The following is an 11,583-nucleotide window of genomic DNA, read 5'->3' as shown; positions in this document are numbered from 1 at the left end:
CAAAAACTTCTATTCTCATGGATATATGATTATGCCAAGCTGTCGGTCGAATGCGGATGTATTTTGCTCTGACTGCCTGCGATAGTTCATGGTAAACAACTGTGTTGCGGTCAGTGTTTGCAGCAAACTCCTAAGAACATAATAAGAAATAACCATTTGTATAAGAAGGCTAAAACAAAGAACAGTTTCATCCTGAAACAAGTTTCTTTGGTGAAAAGCATCAGGCCCTTAAAACACAAAAGAGAAAGTAAGCTTTATCCTTTTCAGGTTTGGTTCACCTTGGGGGCACCTTGGCCTGGCTCTTTGTAGTAATAAAAGTGAACGCCATTGTCACTGTACTGCAACTTGAACTTGGTGACACACTGATCGGAATCAGCTCTTCCTTGGCTGGCTATTGCTGTCAATTTAGTGTTCTGACTGCCCAGATCAATCTGCAGCCACTGATTGATATCATTAGTGCGAATAAGAAATAAGAATCTGTATAAGAAGGCTGAAACAAAGAACAGTTTCATCCTGAAACATGTTTCTTTTCTTAAAAGATTTAGGCCGTTAAACTACAAGAGAGAAAGTAAACTTTATCCTTTTCAGTTTTGGTTCACCTTGGGGGCACCTTGGCCTGGTTCTTTGTAGTAATAAAAGTGGACGCCATTGTTACTGTACTGCAACTTAAACTTGGTGACCCACTGATCGAGATCAGCTCTTCCTTGGCTGGCTATTGCTGTCAATTTAGTGTTCTGAATGCCCAGATCAATCTGCAGCCACTGATTGATATCATTAGTGCGAGATGACCATGATGCTGCTTTGCCAGGAGCTCCTGGAAAGTGAAGTCTTGCCTGATGGGCAGCGTGATTAGGGTCCCACTGTGAAGAAGCTGTGAGTTTGCTATCGGGAATGACATGACTTTCTATGCCAAGAGCATTGTCACATTCTGAAAATAAGTAGTAACAAACGCTTAATAAACGGAATTACAAGACAATATGCGTACAGGTTGTGTTACCCCAAGGATTATATTTCTTAGAGATAAACTAATTTCTCAGGATTTCTTTAGTTATATTTCCCGACGTGGAATATCTATTAAAAGTGTCAGTTAAAACGGCAATAAGTATAGTTCAATTTTGCTCAATTTACGGCATTATTTATGCAACAATATTCTCTTTAACATAGTTGCCACAAAATACAAGAAATGAACCAGTACCTTTGCAACCAAAAACTTCTATTCTCATGGATATATGATTATGCCAAGCTGTCGGTCGAATGCGGATGTATTTTGCTCTGACTGCCTGGGATAGTTCATGGTAAACAACTGTGTTGCGGTCAGTGTTTGCGGCAAACTCCTAATAACATATTAAAAAATAAACATTTGTATAAGAAGGCTGAAACAAAGAACAGTTTCATCCTGAAGCAAGTTTCTTTTCTGAAAAGCATCAGGCCTTTAAAAAACAAAAGAGAAAGTAAACTTTATCCCTTTCAGTTTTGGTTTACCTTGGGTGCACTTTGGCCTAGTTCTTTGTAGTAATAAAAGTGGACGCCATTGTCACTGTACTGCAACTTGAACTTGGTGACCCACTGATCGAGATCAGCTCTTCCTTGGCTGGCTATTGCTGTCAATTTAGTGTTCTGAATGCCCAGATCAATCTGCAGCCACTGATTGATATCATTAGTGCGAGATGACCATGATGCTGCTTTGCCAGGAGCTCCTGAAAAGTGTAGTCTTGCCTGATGGGCAGCGTGATTAGGGTCCCACTGTGAAGAAGCTGTGATTTTGCTATCGGGAATGACATGACTTTCTATGCCAAGAGCATCGTGACATTCTGAAAATAAGTAGTAATAAACGCTTAGTAAACGAAATTACAAGACAATATGCGTACATGTTGTGGTACCCCATGGATTATATTTGTTAGAGATAAACTAATTTCTCAGGATTTCTTTAGTTATATGTCCCGACGTGGAATATCTATTAAAAGTAGCAGTTGAAACGGCAATATGTATAGTTCAATTTTGCTCAATTTATGGCATTATTTATGCAACAATATTCTCTTTACCACAGTTTCCACAAAATGCGAGAAATGAAGGAGTACCTTTGCAACCAAAAACTTCTATTCTCATGGATATATGATTATGCCAAGCTGTCGGTCGAATGCGGATGTATTTTGCTCTGACTGCCTGGGATAGTTCATGGTAAACAACTGTGTTGCGGTCAGTGTTTGCAGCAAACTCCTAAGAACATAATAAGAAATAAAAATTTGTATAACAAGGCTGAAACAAAGAACAGCTTCATCCTGAAACATGTTTCTTTTCTTAAAAGATTCAGGCCCTTAAACTACAAAAGAGAAAGTAAACTTTATCCTTTTCAGTTTTGGTTCACCTTGGGGGCACCTTGGCCTGGTTCTTTGTAGTAATAAAAGTGGACGCCATTGTTACTGTACTGCAACTTGAACTTGGTGACCCACTGATCGAGGTCAGCTCTTCCTTGGCTGGCTAATGCTGTCAATTTAGTGTTCTGAATGCCCAGATCAATCTGCAGCCACTGATTGATATCATTAATGCGAGATGACCATGATGCTGCTTTGCCAGGAGCTCCTGGAAAGTGTAGTCTTGCCTGATGGGCAGCGTGATTAGGGTCCCACTGTGAAGAAGCTGTGATTTTGCTATCGGGAATGACATGACTTTCTATGCCAAGAGCATCGTTACATTCTGAAAATAAGTAGTAACAAACGCTTAATAAACGGAGTTACAAGACAATATGCGTACCCGTTGTGTTACGCCATGGATTATATTTCTTAGAGATAAACTAATTTCTCACGATTTCTTTAGTTATATTTCCCGACGTGGAATATCTATTAAAAGTGTCAGTTAAAACGGCAATAAGTATAGTTCAATTTTGCTCAATTTACGGCATTACTTATGCAACAATATTCTCTTTAACATAGTTGCCACAAAATGCAAGAAATGAACCAGTACCTTTGCAACCAAAAACTTCTATTCTCATGGATATATGATTATGCCAAGCTGTCGGTCGAATGCGGATGTATTTTGCTCTGACTGCCTGGGATAGTTCATGGTAAACAACTGTGTTGCGGTCAGTGTTTGCAGCAAACTCCTAAGAACATAATAGGAAATAAGCATTTGTATAAGAAGGCTGAAACAAAGAACAGTTTCATCCTGAAGCAAGTTTCTTTTCTGAAAAGCATCAGGCCTTTAAAGAACAAAAGAGAAAGTAAACTTTATCCTTTTCAGTTTTGGTTTACCTTGGGTGCACTTTGGCCTGGTTCTTTGTAGTAATAAAAGTGGACGCCATTGTCACTGTACTGCAACTTAAACTTGGTGACCCACTGATCGAGATCAGCTCTTCCTTGGCTGGCTATTGCTGTCAATTTAGTGTTCTGACTGCCCAGATCAATCTGCAGCCACTGATTGATATCATTAGTGCGAGATGACCATGATGCTGCTTTGCCAGGAGCTCCTGAAAAGTGTAGTCTTGCCTGATGGGCAGCGTGATTAGGGTCCCACTGTGAAGAAGCTGTGATTTTGCTATCGGGAATGACATGACTTTCTATGCCAAAAGCATCGTGACATTCTGAAAAAAAGTAGTAATAAACGCTTAGTAAACGAAATTACAAGACAATATGCGTACCTGTTGTGGTACCCCATGGATTATATTTCTTAGAGATAAACTAATTTCTCAGGATTTTTTTAGTTATATTTCCCGACGTGGAATATCTATTAAAAGTGTCAGTTAAAACGGCAATAAGTATAGTTCAATTTTGCTCAATTTACGGCATTACTTATGCAACAATATTCTCTTTAACATAGTTGCCACAAAATGCAAGAAATGAACCAGTACCTTTGCAACCAAAAACTTCTATTCTCATGGATATATGATTATGCCAAGCTGTCGGTCGAATGCGGATGTATTTTGCTCTGACTGCCTGGGATAGTTCATGGTAAACAACTGTGTTGCGGTCAGTGTTTGCGGCAAACTCCTAATAACATATTAAAAAATAAACATTTGTATAAGAAGGCTGAAACAAAGAACAGTTTCATCCTGAAGCAAGTTTCTTTTCTGAAAAGCATCAGGCCTTTAAAAAACAAAAGAGAAAGTAAACTTTATCCTTTTCAGTTTTGGTTTACCTTGGGTGCACTTTGGCCTGGTTCTTTGTAGTAATAAAAGTGGACGCCATTGTCACTGTACTGCAACTTAAACTTGGTGACCCACTGATCGAGATCAGCTCTTCCTTGGCTGGCTATTGCTGTCAATTTAGTGTTCTGAATGCCCAGATCAATCTGCAGCCACTGATTGATATCATTAGTGCGAGATGACCATGATGCTGCTTTGCCAGGAGCTCCTGAAAAGTGTAGTCTTGCCTGATGGGCAGCGTGATTAGGGTCCCACTGTGAAGAAGCTGTGATTTTGCTATCGGGAATGACATGACTTTCTATGCCAAGAGCATCGTGACATTCTGAAAATAAGTAGTAATAAACGCTTAGTAAACGAAATTACAAGACAATATGCGTACATGTTGTGGTACCCCATGGATTATATTTGTTAGAGATAAACTAATTTCTCAGGATTTCTTTAGTTATATGTCCCGACGTGGAATATCTATTAAAAGTAGCAGTTGAAACGGCAATATGTATAGTTCAATTTTGCTCAATTTATGGCATTATTTATGCAACAATATTCTCTTTACCACAGTTTCCACAAAATGCGAAAAATGAAGGAGTACCTTTGCAACCAAAAACTTCTATTCTCATGGATATATGATTATGCCAAGCTGTCGGTCGAATGCGGATGTATTTTGCTCTGACTGCCTGGGATAGTTCATGGTAAACAACTGTGTTGCGGTCAGTGTTTGCAGCAAACTCCTAAGAACATAATAAGAAATAAAAATTTGTATAACAAGGCTGAAACAAAGAACAGCTTCATCCTGAAACATGTTTCTTTTCTTAAAAGATTCAGGCCCTTAAACTACAAAAGAGAAAGTAAACTTTATCCTTTTCAGTTTTGGTTCACCTTGGGGGCACCTTGGCCTGGTTCTTTGTAGTAATAAAAGTGGACGCCATTGTTACTGAACTGCAACTTGAACTTGGTGACCCACTGATCAAGGTCAGCTCTTCCTTGGCTGGCTAATGCTGTCAATTTAGTGTTCTGAATGCCCAGATCAATCTGCAGCCACTGATTGATATCATTAGTGCGAGATGACCATGATGCTGCTTTGCCAGGAGCTCCTGAAAAGTGTAGTCTTGCCTGATGGGCAGCGTGATTAGGGTCCCACTGTGAAGAAGCTGTGAGTGTGCTATCGGGAATGACATGACTTTCTATGCCAAGAGCATCGTTACATTCTGAAAATAAGTAGTAACAAACGCTTAATAAACGGAGTTACAAGACAATATGCGTACCCGTTGTGTTACGCCATGGATTATATTTCTTAGAGATAAACTAATTTCTCAGGATTTCTTTAGTTATATTTCCCGACGTGGAATATCTATTAAAAGTGTCAGTTAAAACGGCAATAAGTATAGTTCAATTTTGCTCAATTTACGGCATTACTTATGCAACAATATTCTCTTTAACATAGTTGCCACAAAATGCAAGAAATGAACCAGTACCTTTGCAACCAAAAACTTCTATTCTCATGGATATATGATTATGCCAAGCTGTCGGTCGAATGCGGATGTATTTTGCTCTGACTGCCTGGGATAGTTCATGGTAAACAACTGTGTTGCGGTCAGTGTTTGCAGCAAACTCCTAAGAACATAATAGGAAATAAGCATTTGTATAAGAAGGCTGAAACAAAGACCAGTTTCATCCTGAAGCAAGTTTCTTTTCTGAAAAGCATCAGGCCTTTAAAGAACAAAAGAGAAAGTAAACTTTATCCCTTTCAGTTTTGGTTTACCTTGGGTGCACTTTGGCCTGGTTCTTTGTAGTAATAAAAGTGGACGCCATTGTCACTGTACTGCAACTTAAACTTGGTGACCCACTGATCGAGATCAGCTCTTCCTTGGCTGGCTATTGCTGTCAATTTAGTGTTCTGACTGCCCAGATCAATCTGCAGCCACTGATTGATATCATTAGTGCGAGATGACCATGATGCTGCTTTGCCAGGAGCTCCTGGAAAGTGTAGTCTTGCCTGATGGGCAGCGTGATTAGGGTCCCACTGTGAAGAAGCTGTAATTTTGCTATCGGGAATGACATGACTTTCTATGCCAAGAGCATCGTGACATTCTGAAAAAAAGTAGTAATAAACGCTTAGTAAACGAAATTACAAGACAATATGCGTACCTGTTGTGGTACCCCATGGATTATATTTCTTAGAAATAAACTAATTTCTCAGGATTTCTTTAGTTATATTTCCCGACGTGGAATATCTATTAAAAGTGCCAGTTAAAACGGCAATAAGTATAGTTCAATTTTGCTCAATTTACGACATTATTTATGCAACAATATTCTCTTTAACATAGTTGCCACAAAATACAAGAAATGAACCAGTACCTTTGCAACCAAAAACTTCTATTCTCATGGATATATGATTATGCCAAGCTGTCGGTCGAATGCGGATGTATTTTGCTCTGACTGCCTGGGATAGTTCATGGTAAACAACTGTGTTGCGGTCAGTGTTTGCAGCAAACTCCTAATAACATATTAAAAAATAAACATTTGTATAAGAAGGCTGAAACAAAGAACAGTTTCATCCTGAAGCAAGTTTCTTTTCTGAAAAGCATCAGGCCTTTAAAAAACAAAAGAGAAAGTAAACTTTATCCTTTTCAGTTTTGGTTTACCTTGGGTGCACTTTGGCCTGGTTCTTTGTAGTAATAAAAGTGGACGCCATTGTCACTGTACTGCAACTTGAACTTGGTGACCCACTGATCGAGATCAGCTCTTCCTTGGCTGGCTATTGCTGTCAATTTAGTGTTCTGACTGCCCAGATCAATCTGCAGCCACTGATTGATAGCATTAGTGCGAGATGACCATGATGCTGCTTTGCCAGGAGCTCCTGAAAAGTGTAGTCTTGCCTGATGGGCAGCGTGATTAGGGTCCCACTGTGAAGAAGCTGTGATTTTGCTATCGGGAATGACATGACTTTCTATGCCAAGAGCATCGTGACATTCTGAAAAAAAGTAGTAATAAACGCTTAGTAAACGAAATTACAAGACAATATGCGTACATGTTGTGGTACCCCATGGATTATATTTGTTAGAGATAAACTAATTTCTCAGGATTTCTTTAGTTATATGTCCCGACGTGGAATATCTATTAAAAGTAGCAGTTAAAACGGCAATATTTATAGTTCAATTTTGCTCAATTTATGGCATTATTTATGCAACAATATTCTCTTTACCACAGTTTCCACAAAATGCGAAAAATGAAGGAGTACCTTTGCAACCAAAAACTTCTATTCTCATGGATATATGATTATGCCAAGCTGTCGGTCGAATGCGGATGTATTTTGCTCTGACTGCCTGGGATAGTTCATGGTAAACAACTGTGTTGCGGTCAGTGTTTGCAGCAAACTCCTAAGAACATAATAAGAAATAAAAATTTGTATAACAAGGCTGAAACAAAGAACAGCTTCATCCTGAAACATGTTTCTTTTCTTAAAAGATTCAGGCCCTTAAACTAGAAAAGAAAAAGTAAACTTTATCCTTTTCAGTTTTGGTTCACCTTGGGGGCACCTTGGCCTGGTTCTTTGTAGTAATAAAAGTGGACGCCATTGTTACTGTACTGCAACTTGAACTTGGTGACCCACTGATCGAGGTCAGCTCTTCCTTGGCTGGCTAATGCTGTCAATTTAGTGTTCTGAATGCCCAGATCAATCTGCAGCCACTGATTGATATCATTAGTGCGAGATGACCATGATGCTGCTTTGCCAGGAGCTCCTGGAAAGTGAAGTCTTGCCTGATGGGCAGCGTGATTAGGGTCCCACTGTGAAGAAGCTGTGAGTTTGCTATCGGGAATGACATGACTTTCTATGCCAAGAGCATCGTTACATTCTGAAAATAAGTAGTAACAAACGCTTAATAAACGGAATTACAAGACAATATGCGTACCTGTTGTGTTACGCCATGGATTATATTTCTTAGAGATAAACTAATTTCTCAGGATTTCTTTAGTTATATTTCCCGACGTGGAATATCTATTAAAAGTGTCAGTTAAAACGGCAATAAGTATAGTTCAATTTTGCTCAATTTACGACATTATTTATGCAACAATATTCTCTTTAACATAGTTGCCACAAAATGCAAGAAATGAACCAGTACCTTTGCAACCAAAAACTTCTATTCTCATGGATATATGATTATGCCAAGCTGTCGGTCGAATGCGGATGTATTTTGCTCTGACTGCCTGGGATAGTTCATGGTAAACAACTGTGTTGCGGTCAGTGTTTGCAGCAAACTCCTAATAACATATTAAGAAATAAACATTTGTATAAGAAGGCTGAAAAAAAGAACAGTTTCATCCTGAAGCAAGTTTCTTTTCTGAAAAGCATCAGGCCTTTAAAAAACAAAAGAGAAAGTAAACTTTATCCCTTTCAGTTTTGGTTCACCTTGGGAGCACCATGGCCTGGTTCTTTGTAGTAATAAAAGTGGACGCCATTGTCACTGTACTGCAACTTGAACTTGGTGACCCACTGATCGAGGTCAGCTCTTCCTTGGCTGGCTATTGCTGTCAATTTAGTGTTCTGACTGCCCAGATCAATCTGCAGCCACTGATTGATATCATTAGTGCGAGATGACCATGATGCTGCTTTGCCAGGAGCTCCTGGAAAGTGTAGTCTTGCCTGATGGGCAGCGTGATTATGGTCCCACTGTGAAGAAGCTGTGAGTTTGCTATCGGGAATGACATGACTTTCTATGCCAAGAGCATCGTTACATTCTAAAAATAAGTAGTAACAAACGCTTAATAAACGGAATTACAAGACAATATGCGTACCCGTTGTGTTACGCCATGGATTATATTTCTTAGAGATAAAGTAATTTCTCAGGATTTCTTTAGTTATAATTCCCGACGTGGAATATCTATTAAAAGTGTCAGTTAAAACGGCAATAAGTATAGTTCAATTTTGCTCAATTTACGGCATTATTTATGCAACAATATTCTCTTTAACATAGTTGCCACAAAATGCAAGAAATGAACCAGTACCTTTGCAACCAAAAACTTCTATTCTCATGGATATATGATTATGCCAAGCTGTCGGTCGAATGCGGATGTATTTTGCTCTGACTGCCTGGGATAGTTCATGGTAAACAACTGTGTTGCGGTCAGTGTTTGCAGCAAACTCCTAATAACATATTAAGAAATAAGCATTTGTATAAAAAGGCTGAAACAAAGAACAGCTTCATCCTGAAGCAAGTTTCTTTTCTGAAAAGCATCAGGCCTTTAAAAAACAAAAGAGAAAGTAAACTTTATCCTTTTCAGTTTTGGTTTACCTTGGGTGCACTTTGGCCTGGTTCTTTGTAGTAATAAAAGTGGACGCCATTGTCACTGTACTGCAACTTGAACTTGGTGACCCACTGATCGAGATCAGCTCTTCCTTGGCTGGCTATTGCTGTCAATTTAGTGTTCTGACTGCCCAGATCAATCTGCAGCCACTGATTGATATCATTAGTGCGAGATGACCATGATGCTGCTTTGCCAGGAGCTCCTGGAAAGTGTAGTCTTGCCTGATGGGCAGCGTGATTAGGGTCCCACTGTGAAGAAGCTGTGATTTTGCTATCAGGTAGTGCATGATTTTTCATACCAAGTGCGTTTTTGCATTCTGAAAATAAGGAGCATTCAATTTTAATTAAGGGACGTTGAGCGACGTATTTTCTGTTGCAACTATCCTTCTTGAAGTCGATTTTCTTTTTTTCAGGTATATCGCATTTAATGGCCGTAAGTGAAACATGTATTGACACATGTATTCTTTTGAGTTCGCAAAGAGGACATTTGAAATTTGTTGAGGTCTTTTGATGTTGGTAATCTATTCTTAAAGTAACAATCTTTTTTGAAAATAAAAACGATCCAGCACCTTTGCAGCCAAAAATTTCTAGTCTCATGGATATATGAGCGTGCCAAGCTGTCGGTCGAATGCGGATGTATTTTGCTGTGACTGCCTGGGGTAGTTGATGGTAAGCAACTGTGTTGCGGTCTGTGTTCGCAGAAAATTCCTGAAAAAGGATTATAATTGAATATGCGTATTAGTAACTTTGCAATACTCTAAAAAAACTATTTCATGCTGAAACAAGTTTTTTTGCCGTTCGCCATTTGCACAATTAGGGGGGGGGGGGGGGGGGGGGGGGGGTTGGTTTTATCTTGAATGATAAGAAATAATAAGGGGTATCAATAAATTTGAAACGGAGAGCGGTTTAAAGATAAACCAAATTTGTTTGCTTAAAAGCATCGGGCCTTTAAAACACGAAAAACAAAGTTGGCTTTATCCTTTTCAGTTTTGGTTCACCTTGGGGGCACCTTGGCCTGGCTCTTTGTAGTAATAAAAGTGGACGCCATTGTCACTGTACTGCAACTTGAACTTGGTGACCCACTGATCGAGGTCAGCTCTTCCTTGGCTGGCTATTGCTGTCAATTTAGTGTTCTGACTGCCCAGATCAATCTGCAGCCACTGATGGATATCATTAGTGCGAGATGACCATGATGCTGCTTTGCCAGGAGCTCCTGGAAAGTGTAGTCTTGCCTGATGGGCAGCATGATTTGGGTCCCACTGTGAGGAAGCAGTGATTTTGCTATCAGGAATTGCGCGACTTTTCATGCCAAGGGCATCGTCACACCCTGGAAAAAAGCAAGTTTAATTTATTTGGAAAGTTTTAAGACGCATTAGTTTAAGCAGGTAGCAATAGCTTTGATATTGATATGAAGTGTCTTTTAGCGCACAATCTGTTGGCCAATGAAATATCTTGTTGGGTTGGCATGGAGGAAATGGCAGGCCCATTACGAGGCCAATGTTTATTACTACTATAGTATTGCAATTCGGGAATGGCTTGGTGCTTTCTTTCAAGCAGCAGCAACCCACGAAACATTTTAAAACTTAAGTTTGGCAATTATAACAACTGCAGTGAAACAGAGTGTAAATCTCTGGAATGAAATCCAGTCATTTGCTTTTTTTTTTTTCTAAACAAGTGCCACGGTATTTTGGAGGGAATTTTTTTTTTAAAGTTTCGTTTGATTGTTTCCGATGCAAACGAATATGATTTCGTTTACCATTTAGGATATTCATTTTATTGTGTGTTTAGTTTCAATAAAGTTAGGTCAACACAATTCGCCATTTGATTAGGAGGTATCTAATATTTGACGAGCGAAAAGAAATAAACAAAGGCGCTATGCTTCTTCAACATGTTGAACAAACCTTTAGCGTCCACCCTGTTCCTAGAACACGAAAAGAGCGAAATAACACATTAATGGTTTACTGTTCTTAAGCTAGTGTTGTGTGATCTAGATCTGAATTCTTCGGAAAGAAAGGTGGCCTGCTGTAACCAGGAATCAGAACTGATTTTGACATATCGGATGGGCCCTATTAGCAATATAAATCTGCGACAGCGAAGCATGTACAAGCAAATCCTTGTATATTTATCTGAGGTAACATCTCC

At 39.2% G+C, this 11,583-nt stretch overlaps 1 protein-coding gene across 1 annotated transcript in view; it reads right to left on the bottom strand.

Moving 5' to 3' along the window:
• LOC137987291 (uncharacterized) overlaps nucleotides 1–11,362 on the bottom strand; it is a gene marked incomplete at its 5' end in the record, with an annotated part of 11,406 nt that extends 44 nt beyond the window's left edge. The window contains 25 exons of the mRNA XM_068833695.1: nucleotides 1–130; nucleotides 600–928; nucleotides 1,196–1,334; nucleotides 1,483–1,811; nucleotides 2,079–2,217; nucleotides 2,366–2,694; nucleotides 2,962–3,100; nucleotides 3,249–3,577; nucleotides 3,845–3,983; nucleotides 4,132–4,460; nucleotides 4,728–4,866; nucleotides 5,015–5,343; nucleotides 5,611–5,749; nucleotides 5,898–6,226; nucleotides 6,494–6,632; nucleotides 6,781–7,109; nucleotides 7,377–7,515; nucleotides 7,664–7,992; nucleotides 8,260–8,398; nucleotides 8,547–8,875; nucleotides 9,143–9,281; nucleotides 9,430–9,758; nucleotides 10,011–10,149; nucleotides 10,440–10,768; nucleotides 11,343–11,362. The exon at nucleotides 1–130 is cut by the window's left edge and continues 44 nt beyond it. Of these exons, the coding sequence (XP_068689796.1) occupies nucleotides 1–130; nucleotides 600–928; nucleotides 1,196–1,334; nucleotides 1,483–1,811; nucleotides 2,079–2,217; nucleotides 2,366–2,694; nucleotides 2,962–3,100; nucleotides 3,249–3,577; nucleotides 3,845–3,983; nucleotides 4,132–4,460; nucleotides 4,728–4,866; nucleotides 5,015–5,343; nucleotides 5,611–5,749; nucleotides 5,898–6,226; nucleotides 6,494–6,632; nucleotides 6,781–7,109; nucleotides 7,377–7,515; nucleotides 7,664–7,992; nucleotides 8,260–8,398; nucleotides 8,547–8,875; nucleotides 9,143–9,281; nucleotides 9,430–9,758; nucleotides 10,011–10,149; nucleotides 10,440–10,768; nucleotides 11,343–11,362 (5,627 nt within the window). The remainder of the gene's footprint in view (nucleotides 131–599; nucleotides 929–1,195; nucleotides 1,335–1,482; nucleotides 1,812–2,078; nucleotides 2,218–2,365; nucleotides 2,695–2,961; nucleotides 3,101–3,248; nucleotides 3,578–3,844; nucleotides 3,984–4,131; nucleotides 4,461–4,727; nucleotides 4,867–5,014; nucleotides 5,344–5,610; nucleotides 5,750–5,897; nucleotides 6,227–6,493; nucleotides 6,633–6,780; nucleotides 7,110–7,376; nucleotides 7,516–7,663; nucleotides 7,993–8,259; nucleotides 8,399–8,546; nucleotides 8,876–9,142; nucleotides 9,282–9,429; nucleotides 9,759–10,010; nucleotides 10,150–10,439; nucleotides 10,769–11,342) is intronic.
• Nucleotides 11,363–11,583: the final 221 nt, after the last annotated feature.

The sequence above is a fragment of the Montipora foliosa genome, unplaced genomic scaffold (genome assembly GCF_036669935.1).
Source record: "Montipora foliosa isolate CH-2021 unplaced genomic scaffold, ASM3666993v2 scaffold_331, whole genome shotgun sequence".
NCBI classification, from domain to species: Eukaryota; Metazoa; Cnidaria; class Anthozoa; order Scleractinia; family Acroporidae; genus Montipora; species Montipora foliosa.
Note: the sequence above shows the minus strand (reverse complement) of the source record. Positions and strands in the feature narration are given on the sequence as shown.